Genomic DNA, 22,926 nt, shown 5'->3' with positions numbered 1-22,926 from the left:
GTCATTCCACCACCATCCCATCCTTTTAGATCATCTCATTTCTCCATACTATTTTTTATCACTATGTCTTTTACTGTTGTAATTTGGCTAGGCTGATGATGGTCCACAGTGGACCGAAACTAGTACCATTTTAATGTCATTGTAATGTTTTTGTAAAAACATCACATGATTTTTTAGTATTGAGAAGGTGGAATATTAAAATTTTGTATTTACTTTAAGAACCAAGTAAAGTCCAAATGCACTCGGACCAGCCGGTGCAGGGCTTGAGCCCCCACTGCCGATTACAACACCAAGTCACACCTGATCCCCGGACAGGAGAAAGCGGCGAGTATATATACACGGAGCGAAGCGAGCTCGAGAACACACTAGGACTAGGTGACGTCACGGAGATTGCGCGTGGCGGTGTAGCAGATGAAGCAGTGGTGAAACAGCATAACAAGCAGAAGGTTCATAGAGCAGCGCAATATAGTGTGCACTAAATCAAGACGGAGAAGCAGCCATAAGGTAGGCGAAGTTGAGCTCGTAACACAACTCACTACATTCTTACAGAATACTGCTGATTGCAACTGCAAGTTCATTGTATTAGTTTTGCTGCAACTTGATTCAATTCTGCTCAGTATACTATCATCTTGGGAGAATACATGTCCAAAATACTTGAGAAATAACCCACCTATTCCAGTTTTGTAGTCCATTTAGTTTTTAATGTTGAAAACATTTCTTAGCAGACAAAGTACGGGTCATCATACTAAGAAAAATGTAAAGTTACAAATTTCGAAAAATCACTTCCGGCCTAAATGCAGTTATGGAAAAACAGCCTAAAATTGCTTGTTTCTTTATTCGTTTTCTTATTTTTGATTCAAATCCCCCAAATTAACTTATTTACATACCTAATTCTTTCTGTAATGTGTTCCACAGTTAAATACCCTCAGGGGTTTTTGATTTTTTGAAAAATTTCCACACCGAATGTAGTTATAAGGACTTAGTGAAAATCTGCACTGACTCACATTAGCACTCGTAGTGGTAGAAAAAGGTAAACTGCTAATCTAATCGACTGGATATCGATGATTAAGAAAAGGATTGTAATTTTTAGGAATAAATAAAGAATATAGTCTCATTCTTTATTATATTTTATTTAGCTAAAATTCATAGCTCACATCCCTAGGATGTTTTCAACATTGAGTTGCTTGCCTGAAGGGCTAGAATTGGGGATTTCTTCCTTACTGACATCACTTTAGTCTTGGAAATGTTAATTTTAATACCACACTCGCTGAACCCCTTTTCCAGCTCCAGGATACTGGATAGCAGACTTTCAGCACAGCCTACTTATTAAAAATATTTTGTCTAAAAACAAATAGTCTCATAAAATTGAAGCATCCACTCAAACAGATGCGTCTGTATATGTTTATATCTGCAAACTCTTCTTCTTAAACATTCCTCCATTGAGGACCTTTGCAAATTTTCTTAACTTAAGTACATAATTAATAAATCTGTTATTTTGTTGAGACTGAAAATTGAAACATTGGGCCATATAATAACTGCCAATAATTTTTATTTAAGCTGACATACAGGGTAGCCCACTTAAACCTTTCACCGCAGATATATCTGGAACAACAAGATATATTGAAAAATTACTTTCACAGGCATGAAGGCAGGGAAGGGGCTAATTAAAGTAAATACTATGAGTCAGTCAATAACGTAGGAAAATAGTATTTTCAACATCAACTTACATTTTTTTTAAATAGATACCCTGAATTATTTCATATGCAATCGTTAACATGAAAAATCACATAAGTAATGGCGTTTGTTTCATCGCAATAGGTCAATTACATCCTGAGATATTGCAACGTGAAGATGACGCTTGAGATAAAAGAAACGCGCAACAGTTGCACATCCCGAGATTCTAGCACGAACCTCACGGTCCTCTTACTCGCGATATGATTGCCGTACTACGATGCGACAAGCGCCATACTTATGCTATTTGCACTGTTATCAAGAGGGATGAAAACAAGAGAAGGGTTTCCTGCCACAGCAAAAGGATATGTAAATAACGGGATCTCTCTTGCGTGTTTTATTTACCTACACAGTACATTGCAGTACTCTATACTGTACTACTTCAGAATGTACATAATTCGTACACCAAAGTTAATTTTAAAAAATTCTCTTACTTTCATCCCTCTTGATAGGAGTGCAAATAGCATAAGTATGGCGCTTGTCGTATCGTAGTACGGCAATCATATCGCGAGTAACAGGACCGTGAGGTTCGCGCTGGAATCTCGGGATGTGCAACTGCTGCGCGTTTCATTTATCTCAAGCGTCAACTTCACGTTGCGATATCTCGGGATGTAATTGACCTATTGCGATGAAACAAATGCCATTACTTATGTGATTTTTCATGTTAACGATTGCTTACGAAATAATACAGAGTGTCCATTTAAAAAAACGTAAGTTGATGTTGAAAATGCTATTTTCCTACGTTTTAGACTGGCTCATAGTATTTCCTTTAATCAGCCCCTTCCCTGCCTTCATGCCCGTGAAAGTCATTTTTCAATATCTCTTGTTGTTCCAGATATATCTGCGGTGAAACGTTTAAGTGGGCCACCCTGTATAATAATTTTATTTCTTGTAATTTACTTGTAAGGCAAGATAAAACAGTGATGTTAACAAGACCTGGCAATGCTTGGTAGATTTTTATAAGCTGCTGAAGAAGAGAACATATGGGTTTTCGAAACATGTACCACGTTTAGCCAATATAAGATTGTAATAAGTATTGACTAGGTGGACTGTAAGTTTTAAGTTATCGCTGACAAATTAGTTTGAATTCAATATGGATCCTAATAAATCAAAGCATTATTGTTAAAATAATAAACTCCACAAAGACAACAGCACCCTGTCCAATTTATCTTTTTACTCACTTTAGATTAACCTCTATTTGTTTTACAGTTTCCAGTGCAACACAAAGTGGAAGCCCTGCAGTTTCAAGACAGGTGACTGATTTGATATTCTGTCGAAGTTTGACGTTTTGTATCACAAGTTTCTGACCAAGAAGAAATCAGATCTTGCCCAATTTTAATACATTACAAATCAGAAGGATCAAACTCTTGAAGCTCAGCGCCATAAGACCTAACTGTGTTGGTGCAACGTAAAGCAAATAAAACTCTTGAGTTAACCTCTTCAAGGAATCACAATTTCTGCAAAAGAATTGAGTAGCATCAAGTCACATCCCCCAACGAGTAAGGATAGGTTGAGCAGGAAGAGGTAGAGCAGGGGCTGTTTTGTTCATCTTCTGTACATGAAGTGGAGCTTTCTGGAACATTTTCTTCTCATTATAAATTAGCCTGTCTACATTGAGGTAGTTGCTTCAAAACTCTTCTGCGACTATGCACATCATGCCGGGGACGTGTAACATGGACCCTTCTGGAGTAAAGTATTTTAAGTCCTTTCCCTGACTTGGTCAGGTACAGGAAGGCACTGGTTACAAACAGTAGAATGTTTTCCCTCTTTGCACCATCTGGCCAGCATAGCTTTTTAAACAGCATTGCAATGGTGGAGTGATTTACATTTATGTTGAACTTCACATGTTAGAAATAACACTTCACCAGGGTGGTCCTCTTTCATTACATCAATAATTTTAGCTACATATCTCCCATCTACTCCAGTGTTTCATGATCTTATTGTTGAGAACTCTAGATCTTACCTTCTTTCACTCATCTTCATAACAAGAGCATAGGTAATTTTTTATTTAATTCATTAGGAATTGGTTGACTGATACACTTCTCTAAGAAGGATCTGACGCTGGCACTATTAACTTTTTTTTTATTTAGGACTACTAGAAGTAACCATCATTATGCAGAGATCTTTACAAAATTCTTAAGTGTTATCTAATGAGACCGAATTTGAAGAAGTTCCCTATTAAAAAAAAAAAAAAAATTGCTGCGGCAGAAAATCATGTTAGAATATCCTTGATGCTTACTGGTATTAATTTTAGTGTTGTTGCACATTAAAGTGCTTTTGAGCCAATACCTTAACTTCACAAACTTTACAGTATAAAATAACACTATCACTACATTACTACTAAAAGTCTGTTCCCAACATTCTTGAACGAAATGACTAGTTTTGCACTCTTTGATCACTTCTTTGTAGGTATGTTGAAATCACATTGAAAGACTGAAGTTACAATCTCCAACCAAGGAAACTAAAATTCTGGCAACATGAGCATTCAGATAAAAAGTGATATTAAGACATCCCAAGCCAAGCTGCCTAATTCAAAATGCTGTTTTTTACTGTCAAGTCTCAGCTCATAAGGTATTTGCTGCAAGTCTTCTTGTCCATACATTGTACTTCTTCTTCTCAAGACGTCGTCTCCAAACGGAAGTAGACGATCCACACGGCCAGCTCCGATCTTGACGTTGCAGCCATGCCATGTGAGTTTATTGCACTGCTATCTGCTAAAAACAGACTAAAGCTGAAAAATATTCCTTCCACAGGAAGGCACCACCTACCTATTGCAGTAGTAATATATGAATGTTTGTAACAGAACATAATGAACTGGTAAAATAAAATTGGATGGAATAAGACAAAAATATTATTTTATATAGAATTAAGCAGAAATCTAACCAATATTTCAGAAAAGGCCAAAATATGACTTTTAAGGCAAAATAAACGATCTGCAGTTTCTTTTTTTTTTTTCAAGACTTGCACATATGTTTTCACACAGTCAGAAATCAAAATAAAGCTCTTAAAACAAATATGACATCATAAAAGTGCGCCCCTTAGTTGTTATTTTCCGCTTTCTTAGGCCTAATTATTTTTGTGAAGCGTGAAGATACACGAGTATTAAAAACAAGGATTTTCTTGTTCCAGGCAGCCATTTTGTATTCAAGCTGCATGCTCTCTTTGTTCTACTAACCATGCCTACCCACCACATTATGATAATGTTTTTAGTCATTGTGGAGTTGTGTGGGATGTTAGTGGTGAAATATTATTGATAAGAGATGTAAAATGTGTTTATTTTAACTCCTCAGCGTCGCAGCCATTTAAATAGCTTCCTACCACGCGGCCGGATGAGATTTCAACTACGCGCGACTGCAATACATCGATTCACTTAAAGCGTTACTACAAGTATAAGAGTAGCCCGATTTTCGCGAAATTTGGAATACCTTATGACAGAACTATGTACATGCAGATAATTACATAATTGTTTCACATTTCCTTAGTAATTTAGTTCCGTGTGATAGAGTTCGAACACTCTTTGAGACAGGGACTCAAGTCACACTCCTGGAAGCAGTACACTGACGTCTTCTTTTCGCCGTGTTTTGAACACAGGATACAATGTCTCTGAGGTTTGGATTTCCAACTCTTGGGTGCTAATTTCCTGATAAAATGTCTTTCCTGCAACCTTGGAACTGTATTATCTGATGCGCGCCGGCCTTAAATATTTCGTTCCCCTCTCGAGCGAGCGTATTTTGTAAACAAACCTTTCACCAGCTGAACCCGATAAGATAATTGCTCAATATTTGTCTCTGTGACCTGTGTGAGTATTATTAGAGAATTTAGCAATCAGAATTCACCGTTGAAAACTTCTCTTTGACCTGTATAATTATCTAGTCTCTTACACGAAATTTCCAAGTACTGTTTCCTCCTCATCGTCACTCTCATCATTTACCACTGCTACATCATCTATTTCATTATCACTGCTGCTTATACTGTCACTACTACTTCCGACTAAACTTTCATCTGAATTATACAATATTTCAAGCACGTTACTGTCAGTCATACCACGGCTGAGCGCGGCGCGTCACACGGACTGATGAAGCTGCAGCGAGACCGAAAGCAACAGGACGAAACTGAATGAGGGGAATAACATTTATGACGAAACAAACCAACTCGATACATATTTCAGATAAAAGGTCGAGACATTTTCTTTCAAGCGAGATATATACCATGAACAACTGGTTCTCGTATCGTATGACAGAAAGCAGCACTAACTGATGCCTACACAGAGCGCTCGTGGAGAGTTACGAAAATATTACAAGCTGAGAAATAAAGACAAATATAATAAATAAACCGCACTCCCAATGTACAAATAGAGCAAAGAACATCACACGAAAAGACAAACTTCTCAGATCATCTTTTCTTTATTTTATTCTGTGGGAAAGAATTAAGCAAACAGACTTTTAAAAAAGCAAGAGATTAGTGCTCAGACTTATTTGACAAATAATTATCCTTGCAAAAACAACTACATCATAACAATTTTTCAATTCTTATTTACAACGCTGATAAACCTGAAAATGTCTTCTTGGAAACAAAACAATTTGCATATCAATAACTCCAAAACTCTTCGTGCTATAGCCGTAAATGTGAAACCATGTATGGGTCTATACCACGTATAGAGGTCGGCGCTGAGGGGTTAATTAAATGTCCCATATTACGGTATATAACATTAAAATAAAATAGCTTATTCTGAACCGCTCCTTCCTGTAACAAATGATTTTTATGAAGTTCACGCCTACAGGACCCTTGCCTATCATCATCATTAGTCGTTTTGCTCAGAGCCGAGTACCATGACCTCATAACTCTCTCCTTTCTGTGTTGCAGTCTTGACGAGATGCCTCCATCCAGAGCAGTTTTCATCTTTCCTTAACATGATCTGAAGAAGAAGGACAGTGACCTTCTTCGCCTGATCTAACCATCTACTCGCTGTTCTTCCTCGTGGTCTACTGCCTTCAACATCGCCTTGCAAAATAGTCTTTTCCAAGTTCTCTCCTTCTCTTCTGAAAATGTGCCAAGGAACTGGAGGCATTATAATTAATAAATAAACTTGAAATCTGACAGTGTACGTCTTTGTATATCTGTATAATAGATAAGAAATGTAACTCCGCCATTGTCCGGTCCCAAGTCCGGAATGAGAAAGGAGGAGGGTTTGCTGGTCTGGCACCCAGCTGTAAAATTGCCAACGCCGAGTGTTGGGCGGCAGGAAATAACCTGACTCCCTAAGGGGGCCAACGGCTTCGGGCGAATGAGCCCCTTTGGGTGGGGTGATGGTCCCCACAGTGGAGGAAATGCCACTGGAATCCATTATGCAGCGTCTGTTCTCCAGGTTAGGGGCGGCTGCACAAGGCGTCTGTACTCCAGAGGAGCGGCCTCATTATCACCTCACTGGATCACATCCAGAGTTGTAATTCGGGACCTAGTCCCACACAGGTGACACCTTGACAGTCAACCATGGAAGGTCTTTTAAGGAATACTCCACCGGCTGAACCAAGAGTTCAGAGAAGGCAGCATTCGGATACGGTGGGCTGCCACCTGAAAGATACCATGAAGTCGGAGGCACGGAAATACCCCAGTACTACATACACGAATGAGACAAAATCAAGAATCAAACCAAAGCAGATAACATACTTCTCTACACACAACATAAACTCACTCATGCAAACCGGTAAACTAAAAGTGATCACTGACATAATGGACCAACACAAAATTCTTATCATGGGATTACAGGAAATTAGAAACACTGACCAGGATGCCTTGGAATCTCAAGGGTACAGACTTTATAAAGGTATACCCGGGAAGAGAGTGATGAAGAATGTCCCACAATTTGGAACAGGATTTTTGGTCAGCCTTAAAATAATAAACTCAGTTCAAGAATTCAGATCACAGTCTCCACGACTCTCAACGCTCACCTTAAAGGCATCTAATAAAATCTATACTATAATAAATGCCCATGCTCCCATTAATGATAAAAACAACTCCTCAAAAGACCAGGAGGAAACAGGAGAATTTTGGGACCTATTGGACCAGACCATAGATAACATCCCCAAACACCATATAAAATTATTAATAGGCGACTTCAACGCTCAACTAGGCAGAGAAAGAAAATACCGTGACATCATCGGAAAATGGCCAGCACACAAGAAAACAAATAAAAATGAAGAGAGACTAGTTGACCTGTGTAGAAACCATAATTTAATCTCAAAATCTACATGTTTTAAGAGGAAACCTCAAAAACTCAAAACATGGAAACACCCTGACTACACTAAAGGAGAATGGCAACTGGACCACGTCTGCATGGACAAATACCACCACAAAGAGATCTATAACGTCAAAGTCCTCCGAGGAATAGACACAGGTTCAGATCACTACGTAGTTAAAATTAAAATTAAACTCACTCCCCAGAGGAGACAACAAAAGCAAGCCCTTAAAACTAAAAGAAAAATAGATCCTACCCAGCTAATCAACAACAAAAATTACCAGAAAGCAACTGAAAAAATAAAAATCACAGACAAACTTGAAGACTTAGTACACAACCTTAAACAAATTGCAGAAGACCTAGCTCCAATTAAACCACGTAAAAAACACCAATGGTGGAACAGTGAATGTGATGAAACAGTGGAGAAAAGACATCAGGCATGGCTATTACATCAGTCCCAAAAGACAGAAATATCCTATCAAAAGCTAGTAAAACAGAGAAAAGAAACTACCCAAGTCTTAAGAAGAATAAAAAGACAAAATCATAAGGACACCCTGCAGTTAATTGAAGAACAGTTCAGTAAAACTAAATCAAGGGACTACTACAAAACCTTCAGAAAGCAGCTCCAAAAATATGAACCCCCGACCCTACTGATGAAGGATGAAGATGGTAAGCTGGCCCATAACAATAAAGACAATGCAGAAATTCTGGCTAAACATTTCAACAAGCTTTTAAATTGTGAGGAACCTACAGAACTCCTTCATTTGGACACCAACACCCCGATAAAAACATCACCAGAAAACATCAATCCCCCCACAATAAAGGAAGTCTACCAAGCTCTGAATAAATTAAAAAACTACAAAGCGCCAGGAGAAGATCAGACCTTTTCGGAAATCTGGAAATATGCAGGAACCTCAGCGAAAGTTGCCCTCCATCAACAACTTGTCTCTATCTGGATTAAAGAAGAACTACCAGAACACTGGACAACAGCCCTCATTCATCCTCTGCACAAAAAAGGGGACAAAACCGACCCTAATAACTACAGGGGAATCTCTCTCCTAGACATAACATACAAAATATTTTCAATAATCATCCTTAATAGGATAAGTTTACAACTTGAGAAAGAACTAGGAGAATATCAAGGAGGTTTCAGACCCTGGAGGAGCTGTCCTGATCAGATCATGAGTCTTAAGTTGATAATGGACTATAACAGGAGAAGAAACAGAGATATGGTGATAACATTTGTAGATTTCAAGAAAGCTTATGATTGCATCCATAGAGAATCTCTGTTTAAAATTTTAAGACACCTTGGACTACACCCCAAATTAATAAACATGATAAAATTGACTCTCACCAATACCAAGTCAAAAGTGAAGTTTAGGGGTGAAACATCAGAGACATTTGAAATTAAAACTGGACTACGGCAGGGAGATGGGCTCTCACCACTATTATTTAACTGTGCTCTAGAAATGGTAATGAGGGAATGGTTTAGAAAATGTCCCCCCAAAATAAAGATTGGCCGAAAAATCAAAACAAATTGCCTGGGTTTTGCTGACGATTTAGCATTACTAGCAGTGGACATAAAAGAAGCAAAAACCCAGATATCAGAACTTCAAAACATTGCAAATAAAATTGGCCTCAAAATATCATTTGAAAAAACAGAAATTATGCCCCAAAAACCAACACAGCTAAAAGAAGTCACCATAAATGGTAATAAAATCAAAATAGTAACTCAGTTTAAATATCTTGGAGAGGTAATAACACATAACTTAAATGAAAAAATCTCAATCCAAGTAAGAACAAATAGATTAGCTAAAGCACAAAAATTAACATGGGATATCTACAAAAAGAAATGTCTATCAATAAATACAAAAATAAAACACTACAACACAGTTATAAAACCAGAAGCTACATATGCAGCAGAAACACTCTTTTACCTGAATAAACAATCAAAGACTGACAGACTTCAGAAAATTGAAAGGAGGATCGGAAGAACCTGTATCAACAAAAAATATCAGAAAGATGGACAGTGGCGGTTAATACCTAACAAAGTTGTGTACAAAGAGCTAGAACCCATTACAGATACTATGCGTAAGAGGAGACTGGGATTCTTTGGACATATCATGAGGATGCAGGACTCGAGACTTCTGAAACAACTAGTACAACACAATCTCGTCTCAAAAAATACCACAACAGGATGTAAATGGATCAGAGAAGTAAGAGAGGATCTGAAGGAAATAGGCCTTACAACAGAAGACACCAAAAATAAGATAAAATTGAATACAAAACTCAAGAATACAAACCTCCGCTTTACCCTTACACAAAACAAACCAACACCACGCACATTTTCAACTGAGGAAAGGGCACGAAGATCGGAGCGTCTGAAGAAGTACTGGGAGGACCACAAATTCCGAACAATCCCTTCAAAGAGACCTGAACGATGGACTGACTAAAGTGATCCTATGTGGTCATAAAAGAAGAAGAAGAAGAAGATAAGAAATGTGTTTTTCCACCAATCAATACACAATTTATTTTAAATGGATTACACTAGTACCGGTTTCGGCTCTTAACGGCCATCATCAGCTAGTACATGATTAGTTTCCAGCCGTTAGACAAATCACAAGTTGTTATTATGTTAGACATCCGGATGTCTAATGGGGGATGGAAATGCAGTATACAGTAGCATGAAGTTAAAATATCTGTGGTCAAGGTAAAAAGTTACAATAAGTTAGAACATAAGTATATAGAACACAATAGAACATATGGGCCACAATATAAAACACTTAGCCGGGCTGAGTGGCTCAGACGGTTGAGGCACTGGCCTTCTGACCCCAATATGGCAGGTTCGATCCTGGCTCAGTCCGGTGGTATTTGAAGGTGCTCAAATACGTCAGCCTCGTGTCGGTAGATTTACTGGCACGTAAAAGAACTCCTGCGGGACTAAATTCCAGCGCCTCGGCCTCTCCGAAAACCGTAAAAGAGTAGTTAGTGGGACGTAAAGCAAATAACATTATAAAACACTTAAAAAGTTTTAACACATTAAAATTTGGTATGTATAGGTTAGACACTTGTTAAAATTTTAGTTCATGTTACATAGATTCCATTCTTTTATCTTCTGTGTGGTTCCTTTGCTTTTATGTCATGTTGATTTTAGCTGTGTGAGGTAATCTTCGAGAATGTTCTGAGGCTGATATGCGTCATATTGATATAGACCTTTGTCATGAAGAAATTTTATTGTGTTATATAATCCAACTGTGATGTACTCTAGTAAGTTTTAATATAGTAAACTGCAGGTCTTGAGTTTGAATTTAGAAGCAGTTGGTGGCAACACCTCTCTTGTCTATGTTCGTTTGTGGTTGTAGTTATTGTTGTTGTGGAGGTCTTGTACCAATATGTCTGAAGGCTTGCTGTGTTCTACTACGAGTGCTCTATATACTCATGTTCTAACTTATTGTAACTTTTCACCTTGACCACAGATATTTTAACTTCATGCTACTGTATACTGCATTTCCATCCCCCATTAGACATCCGGATGTCTAACACAATAACAACTTGTGATTTGTCTAATGGCTGGAAACTAATCATGTACTAGCTGATGATGGCCATTAAGAGCCGAAACCGGTACTAGTGTCATCTATTTACAATAAATTGTGTATTGATTGGTGGAAAAACACATTTATTATCTATACATTGAATCTATCAACATGGAAAATGAAATTTATAAATAATATTATCTGTAATATATTTGGACCTTTCGTATGCGTTGCTGGACCATATGCACGCCACATTTTATACTTCTGTGTTGGTAACAGTGTATTCTACTGCCTGAAATGTGTACGTTAACGCCATCTATGCGCGCGCAGTGGAACTTTTGGTGAGTTTGAACGCTGATATACAGATAGCGGGTGACTCACTGAACTGTCAGCTGTTGCGCTGAGCGCTCCGCAAACGACTGTCTGCTTGTGTGCTATTTGAACTTACTGGAGTAAGACGCTTTGTAATGTCTACGATATATTGCAAGATGAATTTCGTTGCTACGGGAATCGGATAAAGTGGTGTGGTGCATCCCTTTCAGGGATTAGTCGTGAATATAAATATGTAGTTATATTTTAATTTGATGAAAAGGATGTAGTGTTCAATGTAGTATTAAATCTGTTGTGTGACGGGTGGTTGCTTGGTGCATTGTTCATTATGGATTATTTGGTAATTTAGTGTTCTTCATTTATATAAGTACTGCATCTTATTTATTCGTTGATTTGTTTTTTCTAAATTTTGTGTGTGCCTCGGTTTTGGTGTACTTATTTTTGCGAGGCGTAATTTATGTTCATTCATTTTCGTCATGGGACTTTTATTTGGAGCCGTCGTATGTGCATTGTGATGTCCGTTGAACTCTTGGTGTGTTTTGGTCTTTTCTCATTTTATTTTTTCATATTATTTATTTTATTTCTGCTAAATTTGTGTGTGTGCTTCTCGTGACGTTCCCTTCATGCTGGTGTTTTCATTTGATTTATTGCTGCCCGTACTTGTAAATTCTGCTGGTGTGTGACGTTAAATTTTATTGTGACATCTTGTTCTATTTATTTTCATTATTTTATTACGGGTTAGTTTCTCCTCTGTAACTGTACATTTTGAATTGTGCACCAAGCAATCTCTTTTGACACTAATTTTCCAAAATAATAATAATTATTATTAAAAGTAATTTATGGTAGATAGTTATATTTTGGTCTATTTGGTGGTTGTAAAGTTCGGTATTATTCATTTTACGTGTAGTGTTTCTGTATAATGTAAGGACATTGTTACTGGAGGGCTTTAATAATGTTCCCATCATCATTCTTGCATTATTGAGTCGCCTTATCTCCTTGAACCGTGTCTGTCTGCCATTGTTGATTATCTACTCTTATCTTCTCCTGGTCGCTACGTAACTGTTGTATTGTTATGATTATTATCTTACCGCACGTGGAGTCTGCTTCTGGATGCCGTTGTGTACGGATCTCTATTGTTGTTGCTATTTTACGAGTGTGTATTTGAGTATGTGATTACTAACATTTTGTATTACCTGACCGGTTCTGTTTTGAAGTGTACAGCATTTGAATGATGAGTTCTCGTTTCCTTCTGTTGGGCTTTAATATTGGTGGTGTTTAATTTTACTATGCTATATGGTTCTATTTCTGGGGTATGCTATGAGACTGATATTTTTTGTCTAGATCTGTCTTGGTGAATTGATTTGATGCAACGCGATTTTGCATTTATCTTCTTCTGCTACGCGTTCGGTGTGGTTAACCCTCCATTAAGAATGGTCCTTAGACAATATATTTATTTTTAAGTGTAGATAGCATGTAATATGGTTCATTTTAGGTCTATTCAAGGAGCTCCTTTCTTAATTAGGTCGCTAGGGTTAGTGTTTCGTTTTTAAAAATAATTCTTAAATTTTGTACTATTTACCCAAATTATTTATTTATTTATTTATTTAAATTAAGAGATAGTATATTTATTTGTTAAAAACCTCACCTTTGAATTTATAAATTATTTATTCTAATTTAAAAAGCACTATATTTATCCAAATTTCTCTTCCTTTAAAAAAAAGAACAGAATTCTAGCTATGACTTATGTATTTATTGTTATTTACCCGAAACTTCAAATATTTCTTCTACCTAGATAAAATTGATTTATTTCTCCTATTTATTTGCTGCTAAAGATGTAGTAGTTTGTATTAATTTTTGAATTAATTATAGTACAGTTTTTTTTGAAAAGGGTGTATACATTTTCCTTGTAGATGCTTGTTCTGGTTCCCTTGTTTATCCCACCCCTTTTTGTTCCTTGGGAAAGGGGTCCCTTTTGTTCAATATTCACTCTTCCACATTTTTTTTTTTTTTTTTTTTTTTTTTTTCTGTGTTTTGGTAGCATTTTGATTTTGTTGCTTCCTTCTCATGGTGTCACTAACCGGACACCATTCTGATATCACTTGCGTGAGGGGGCGTGTCACAGTCACATGGGAAGATAGACATTTCTTGATGATCAGTTCGTTCAGAATGGAAACATTGGTTCTTCTTTCCGTCCAGGGTACATGCAGCATTCTCCGCCAACACCACATTTCAAAGGCATCAATTCGACTTTTGCCTCTAGCATTCACAGTAAAAAAAAAGACCGAGAATACTAGTGATTCCACCAAGCACATCTTTGTATCTTTTGATATTGTCCGGTTCTGTCAGATCTTATTGTTAGGGACTTTAATCATTGCAGCATGAACTAGAACAATAAGTCTTTTGATCTCTATTTCACAGTTTCCCATGTCATTGATGACTGATCCAAGGTCTACAAATTCCTTTACTATCTCCAAGTCCTTTAAACATCCTGTAAGTAGGATATGACCTTGCCGATCAACTGCCATTAGTTTGGTTTTTTTTCATGTTTATCTCTAAACCATAGTGAAGGATAATATTTTTCACTTTTGTAAACAGGTCAGTGAATTCCTCTTCACTTCCAGCTGAAAGGGAAGTGTCATCTGCAAATCGCAGGTTGCTAATTTTTCTGCCACCAATCAAGATTCCACCATTCCAGCCACTGAGAGCTCTCCTGAAGACACACACTGCATAGATGTTGTAGAGCTGAGGTGATAATATACAACCTTGCCTTACTCCATTTGTCACACTGAAAATGTCCAAGAAATCACCATCCACCTTTATGGTTGCTGCATAGGTTATAGAGACCGTTCAATAATGATATTAAATGCAGTGGAATGCCAAATTCCTTTAGCACCTGCCACAACTTGGCCCTCATAACACATCAAAGGCCTTTTTGTAGTTAACCCTTTCCCGCCCTTAGCGCCCGGCTGCATTATCTACACACGTCTGCGATCTGTGCGATAGTTATGTATTTTTTTGGCAGTTAAGTGTTTATAAGGCATTTATGAACACACAGTACATTCTACAAGGCTTAGGAAATAAAAGAAGAGCGATTATATCTTGATTTTGCCTAGGCAACGGTCTTGAACTACCGCGAGCGCAGTTCAGCTGTTTCGTTTGTAAACATGGCGGGATTGAATACTGTGGATATTGAAATTGAGCTGAATATAGAAAAGTGACACAGGATCATTGAGTAGGGATGGAGGTGAATTTTTAGAGAGTGAATAACATATCAAAGAAGATCATTTTATTGATAACAGTGATATAAGTGAAAACGGATATCACAAAATCGGCCCTGATGGCGATGCCGCGGCAATTCAGGTAACACAAACATTTTGTTTCCTTACTCCGAATGATTATATGGATGATGTTGAACCTGTCCATAATTTGGAAAGAGTATTACGAGAAACAGATTGCTTTTTACCTTTCTTAGGAGGAGACAAACTATTCAGTGACATAGCCTATTGCATACATAACAATGCAGCATTCAAACAGGCACATTCTGGTAAAAGAGATCCAGAATGGGAAGACACTTGCCCAGATGAAATCAAATCGTATATACGTGGGCATAATTTCACTTCCAAAAACACATGATTATTGGTTTAGAGGGATTCAGACAAAATGAGAACGTGACAAATGCAACCTACCTCTGTGTCGAGTATCACCAGTAAGGGGGTGGAGGTTTAGACCAACAACCTTATGACTCTATGAATACTGAAATGGATGTGATGGTATATTTTCTAATATTATTGAAAATTTGAATTTGTTGTGATCAATAGTTTCTATTATATTTAACTTTTTCTGAAACAATGCACTTTGTTTCACTTTTTCCTAAATAATAGGTTGAAACCTGGGAATAAGCGGAGTGAAAATGTGGGCGGGAAAGGGTTAATGAAGCAAATAAAGGCAAGCACACAAAACTCACTACTTTTCACATCATCTGCCTCTTGTTCAAGATCGACTCTCATGTTCCTTTACCTACGATAAAGGCTGCTTGTTCTGCAGATATCTGAGGTTGAAAGAATGGTTTTAGGCGTTCAGGTAACACAAACATTTTGTTTCGTTTGCTTGCAATAGTACGATAAGTGGAACAATCCCTTACGGACCCCTTTTTGTGAAGTAAATACAATATTTTTAGTGCTTTTTTAAGATAATTTAAGAAATAGAAGCACATTAATTTGGTCTGGCTGAGAGGCTATTATTTAACCATTTTATTCACTTCAACAGTAAATTTTCTATATTTTAAAAAAGTCTGAGAATGTACATGCCCTGTTAGTTAATAGTTTACTAAGATTTGAGGATACCATATCAGACCATACTAAAACCAACAAAAAAGCTAAATTAATACCAACCTTTGGGCCTGAAAAACTTTTTTCTTGAGTCCCATACCATCATTTCTCCATCCAGTATACAGGTATGTATGTCTGCTCGCAACTGTTTTGCTATGTGTGGAGAGAGCAATCCATTAAATGCTGTTTGACCATATGTGTCAGTATATTCATAGCCATTTCTGGAAAAAAAAAAAACAAAAAAAAAACAAAAAAAAAAAAAAAAAAACCACACCTCATAAGTGCACAGAAACGGATACATTAAAAAGGGGGTTACGAATGAGAATTAAGTCACGAAGAAGTAAATACAGTGAAACTCTGTTAAGAAGTATTTCAAGGGACCAAAAAAAAAAAAAAAAGAGCTTCTTAAACAGGAAACTCCTTAAAAGGGGTAATGCCCAAAAACTTATTCTGTACTTTGACATACATGTGAAACACACAGCCAACAGATTTCCTTGTTTGTGAACAATACCGAAATAGGCTAATATATAAGAGTTGCTAAAATTAAGCCACAATATAAATACAGCATTAGATTATCATGACATGTATTTTTAGAGATACAGTAAACTACTGTAACTGAACATACTGTATTATAAAAATTCTTGATAAGAGAAGGGAACATATTATATAAAACCTTGCACAAGAGATAAAAGAAATACTAAGAACATTAAAACGATAAATGGTGACCGTACATTATGTAAATTCCATACTGCATTAGACATTAAATACATTTCCAAACACAAAAGTCTAGGCTCCTACTTGGAAAAGAAATTGTCTAGGGTTGACTGTTTTTAGGTTTTTACTGCCTTCTTGAACTATAAACCACTGAGCTGGATAGCTGCAGTCGCTTAAGTGAGGCCAGTATTCAGTATTCGGGAGATAGTGGGTTCGAACCCCACTGTCGGCAGCCCTGAAGATGGTTTTCCGTGGTTTCCCATTTTCACACAAGGCAAATGCTGGGGCTGTACCTTAATTAAGGTCACGGCCGCTTCCTTCCCATTCCTAGCCCTTTCCCTGTCCCATCGTCGCCGTAAGACCTATCTGTGTCGATGCGACGTAAAGCAACTTGCAAAAAAAACTATAAACCTCTTTATTTCCCACACTGCCTTCCATGTATTCTGAGGCACACTGACTGAACCTTCCATAAATCGCCTCAGTTTTTCACACCCGCCGACATCTGCTTCAAGTTAACGGCAGCAGACGGGACATCGGCAACTTATTCTTAGACATTCTTAGAACCTATTCAAAGGCCTATATCGCCCTTGCATTCCACGAGCGTAGTTTATGGCTGTTCCGCAAGTACCGCATGGACAAGCCGATATTGAGTTTATTTTCCTGCTTTAATCCTCTTCATGTTAAAGGTAATGAAGAAAAGAAAAGCAGGTTCGAAGTTGCAGAAATTAGTTCATGGGAAAGTATTGGGGTATTACGTGCGAATGATAAAAGCGCAGTAGCAACACTAGCACATCTAAACGTAAAGAGTTTCTTTCTCTGCGACAATTTTATTTCATGTCTCATCATCCTTGTGCTACGTTCTAATAATGCGATGTAATAATTACGAGTGACACGATAATACAATGTTTAGCTCGTACAAAGGTAAAAATGATTTTCAATTTTATGCCAACACGTGGTAGCGCAATTTAAAAGTGGAGTGGATATTGTCAATATTATTGATCGTCTAGGGGCGGACGTTAATAATATTGTCAATACTCAGTTGTTGCCGCGCTTTCGTATGGAACGGAAGTGATCTTTGTGTGGAGTATTATGGATTATACGAGTGACCTTGACACGAAGTATGAAGACTTTGAAGCGGTAGACTCGCTGAACCCTGACAGCAACATACCGACTATCGCAAAAGCTTGGGGAGAAAACTGTTCACTTTGGATGCCAAGCAGAGACAGTTTGTTGACGTGCTTTTTGAAGCAAACCTGGGCACTCTCCATCACAACTCCGTAAAAATAAATGAATTATGCCCTCAAAGTACCACACAACCAGGAACAAGTAGTGGCAGCACTTCATCATTCTCCACATTTAATTATTCTCCTCCTACTCACAGTGATAACCCACTAATCAAAAACAACCAACATCAGGATTTATCAGTGGTGACTTTTTTCAATTTTTGAATTTTGATTCATTTTGATTGCCTTATTTCTTTTTGCTTAATCAATACATAATTGAAATGGTGTATGGCTTTTAGTGCCGAGAGTGTCCGAAGACAAGTTCGGCTCGCCAGATGCAGGTCTTTCTTTGATCTGACGTCCATAGGCGACCTGCGCATCATGATGAGGAAGAAATTATGTTGAAGACGACACATACACCCAGCCCCCGTGCCAGCGAAATTAGCCAATTATGGTTAAAATTCCCGACCCTGCCGTGAATCGAACCTGGGACCCCTATGACCAAAGGCCAGCACGCTAACCATTTAGCCATGGAGCCGGACAATACGTAATTCCTATCATCTTTTGCTTTAAATTATTCAATATGCGTTTCCCTACTTCTACTGTCATGTTAACTACTTTCATATAGGTAGTGAAGAGGTTGTGTGTAATGGCAGACGATATACCGATATACGTAGGAAGGTACCTGAAAAATATATTTAAAACACTTGCTTTCATGTAGTCTCGTAGGACATGAACAAGTGTTTCACACATTTCAATTATACTGTAGCTTCGCTGATAATTTAAGGCGACATGATGACAGAGAACTTCAAATTTTCAAAATACCTTCCTCTAGTTAAGTATCTCAGGGTTAAGGCTAATCTTTCATTAACAAGAGTGCATTCCCTCATCTCAAGAGTGGTTTTACAATCTGTAATAATTTTATGAACGGCCTTTCTTTCATTCTGAAATAATTGTGAAAATCTTCCGCATCTGTCAATCTGATTTCCCTCAGCAGCCTCAAATGAGATTCTTCACGTTTTTTTCAACCGCCCGCCTCTGTGGTGTAGTGGTTAGTGTGATTAGCTGCCACCCTCGGAGGCCCGGGTTTGATTCCCGGCTCTGCCACGAAATTTGAAAAGTAGTATGAGGGCTGGAACGGGGTCCACTCAGCCTTGGGAGGTCAACTGAGTAGAGGTGGGTTCGATTCCCACCTCAGCCATCCTGGAAGGGGTTTTCCGTGGTTTCCCCACTTCTCTTCCAGGCAAATGTCGGGTTGGTGCCTAACTTAAGGCCACAGCTGCTTCCTTCCCTCTTCCTTGTCTATCCCTTCCAATCTTCTCATCTGCCCACAAGGCCCCTGTTCAGCATAGCAGGTGAGCCCGCCTGTTCGAGGTACTGGTCATCCTGCCCAGTTGTATCCCCGACCCAGAGTGTGAAGCTCCAGGACACTGCCCTTGAGGTAGAGGTGGGATCCCTCGCCGAGTCCGAGGGAAAAACCGACCCTGGAGGGTCAACAGAAGAAGAAGAAGAAGTTTTTTTAACCGCTCTTTCATCCACCGATTTCGCTTAACTCGACAAATACTTCTGAAAGCCATAATTATGGCTACACAACTTTTTTTTCAATCATCCATTTTTTTCAAAACATACAACGCCACGAAAATTCACTTGAAAACACAAAATTTCACTAGTCCGAATGGTGGAAACAAACATTTATTGATACAATTATTGACAATAATACTGACCGTGTAGGATATGGCGATATTGACGGTGATGTTGAAAGGAGTAAATGACTGTATTGACAATACTGATATTGTCAATAATATTGATCGTTAAAGGGCCGCTTAACTCCTAAAATCTAAAGCCTGGTGATAACGTATCTCATGTACCGGTACACACACACACACACATCCAGACAAGTTCGTAAATTTCATACAGGGACTGAAACACTCATATATCATTTTCTCACATATTTTCAATTTCAGGGGCTTTGTAGCTTTTTGACGGATACCAATTTTTCCACGATGAAGCAGTAGCCCATCAACAGCCTCCAATCTGGAGAACAAAGGATTTGACTGCAGGGTTACATTCTCTGAAATTAATTGCTTTCTCCACAGCTTACCTACGTGTTAGGCCCCTTTAAACAACAAGGATCATCACATTTTTTCCTTTGATTGTTAGTCTACAAGAGGGTGAAAATCTCCATAGCTAAACTAAAGGACAGATGTGAATATAAATTCTAATATCGTACTGAGACCTACTCAACTGTTAAGAAAACATGAAGAACAGATAATTCTAAAATATAAGGGCACTAGTATACAAACCAATCAGCTGTAACTTACAGTTTAATAACCTTACATGTGTCAGAATGTAATGAAGGAAGAGAAATAGAAATACTGGACAACTTTCAAATTCTGTAGTAAGGTTGACGTCTGACTAGGGAGGGTGCCTTTTGCTCCGAATAGCAGGCCTCTGGCAATCCATCGATCAATAGGTATTTTATACTTTGTTGACAGGTAAGGCAAGCACGGAACATACATAGGTCCACATCCCAAGCCTGATCTGAATCTCTTTCAAAGCGAATGGTGGAATCTAAGACCATTGCTTTACAGCCCTTTCTGTTGATGGCTATGATGTCAGCCCTCCGATTAGTCATCGGTGCACCTCCCATCCACGCTGTCTAAAAAAAAAAAAATGAATTAAGGTCATTGGTGGAACCCCAATTGGAAGAGGAACAACATGGATTTAGGACCGAAAGTTCAACAGCAGACCTGATATTTTTGATGTGACAGATTGTGGAAAAACACTGGGAATGTAAAAAAGATCAAATTCTGATCTTAATGGACTTGAAGAAAATGTATGATTGTGTTCCCAGAGATAGGACTTGGTTGGCCCTGGAGAAGAAAAAGGTCTCACACAAAATAACCCACATGATAATAGATATGTACAGTAGCCCGCCTGGTGGCCATGATTGCTAAGGCACTGAAGTCTAAACGGTCTGACACCGAGGTTAGCTGGTTCGAGTCCTGTCGGTCAAAAAAATTTTCACCATCAGAATGTTGGCCGGTAGGGCAGGGGAGGTGGTGGTATACAATTTCTAATCACCATGTTGCGTGCCAAAAGCCTGGATTAAATTCCAAACCTGTCCACGGTTCTCATGTGGAGTGAGGGCATATGACGCTGTTGATAGTGATTCGTCCGTTGGATGGGGATGTTAAGACTTGAGCAGACCCCTTGGTGCTAATCGACAGGAGTAGGCTATATGTCGGCACCGGGTTTCACTCTCTCCCTTCCTAGTATCATATATCACGTCATTCATTTCATCTCATTAACTGCTCTCATGAGGTTGACATCAGGAAGGGCATCCAGTCATTTTTTTTGCTAGTTGTTTTACGTCGCACCGACACAGATAGGTCTTATGGCGACGATGGGATAGGAAAGGCCTAGGAGTAGGAAGGAAGCGGCCGTGGCCTTAATTAAGGTACAGCCCCAGCATTTGCCTGGTGTGAAAATGGAAAACCACGGAAAACCATTTTCAGGGCTGCCGACAGTGGGGTTCGAACCTACTATCTCCCGAATATTGGATACTGGCCGCACTTAAGCGACTGCAGCTATCGAGCTCGGTCATCCAGTCATAAAAACACACCACAACAGATTCATTTCACCTCACCACATACCCGACCCCGTAGAAAAACGGGACAAGGGTTGGACAAACAACAACATAATAGATATGTACAGTAAATGCAGCTACAGAGTCTGTACAAAAGTAGGAGACAAAAGAATTCGAAGGGAGTGTGCTATCACCTAACCTACTCATTATCATGGATGAAATACACAAAGAAATCAAAATGAGGCATCCAACCCTGACAGTATTAGGTCTATGAGGCCTAGGGTATTGATGGTTTTCGCATTCTTCATGCCCTACCCTTTCTTTAGCTGATACCTACAATCTTCGGATCTCTTTCACTTTTTCCACTGGTTAGTGTTAGGAGGTGATGGTTGCCTAGTTCTCTACTTGAAAGGTCATCAGACCAATAAATGGAGGATATCCATGGAAAATAAAATCAAGAGCATTGGAAAACATAAAGGAGAGGGGAGGAAATTAAGTAAGTCCCCGCAGTTTGTCTCTTTCACATGGTAAAAATTTCAAAATGTCATCTGGACCATATCTGTCATTCTCCTGTGCAGAGTCATAATGCAAACCAGACCATAATTTTGACAGTCTTCATCCTTTGTGACTGTGAAATGTACCATGGCAGAGAGGGGTTCACAATTTTGATATCTGATTTCTTTAAACAGAAATCATCATCTTTATAATGACCTACAGTGTACTCGCCTCACAGTTGAACATAGCTCTCTGCTTCAATCCCAAAAGTATGACTGCTCTTGGAACACTTAAGATCTATCTACATACCAAACCGCTGTTGATCTAGTGCACTGAACAGTCAACAAGCGAGAAATGGGATCCTTCTAAAGTGTGATAGCTACAACACTTGGCTGATTAGCACTCACATCCATTTGCTACTGAGAATATGTCAAAGCCACAAGTAGGTATTTAAGAAAAGAAATATGAATGAAATGGTAGGCCAAAGGAGAGAGCGACGGTGGTCTGAGTGGAAACTGTTCAAACACTGGAACGATGCTGAACAGAAAGAGGACAACCAACATCAGGTCCACAGGATGAGAGACTGACCAATTATTGTCCCAAGTCAGGGTTCACATCATCCAAATACTGTATTTCTCTGAATCTAAGACAACGATTTTTTCTCAGAATCTCATGTGAAAATTCAAGGGTCGTCTTGTATTCGCGACCTAACAGTAATGAACACCACTGTCAGCTACCACGGTAACAA

The 22,926-nt window shown here is 38.4% G+C and overlaps 1 protein-coding gene across 3 annotated transcripts in view; it reads right to left on the bottom strand.

Annotated features, from left to right (window-relative positions):
- LOC136871587 (DNA ligase 4) overlaps positions 1 to 22,926 on the bottom strand; it is a 202,351-nt gene that overhangs the window by 98,055 nt on the left and 81,370 nt on the right. For all 3 annotated transcript variants that reach the window (XM_068227154.1, XM_068227157.1, XM_067145024.2), the window contains exon 7: positions 16,221 to 16,378. In XM_068227154.1, coding sequence (XP_068083255.1) covers positions 16,221 to 16,378 — 158 coding nt within the window. The remainder of the gene's footprint in view (positions 1 to 16,220; positions 16,379 to 22,926) is intronic.

This window comes from Anabrus simplex, chromosome 4, assembly GCF_040414725.1.
Source record: "Anabrus simplex isolate iqAnaSimp1 chromosome 4, ASM4041472v1, whole genome shotgun sequence".
Lineage (NCBI taxonomy): Eukaryota > Metazoa > Arthropoda > Insecta > Orthoptera > Tettigoniidae > Anabrus > Anabrus simplex.
The sequence above is the reverse complement of the archived record's forward strand: the minus strand, read 5'-3'. Positions and strand labels throughout refer to the sequence as shown.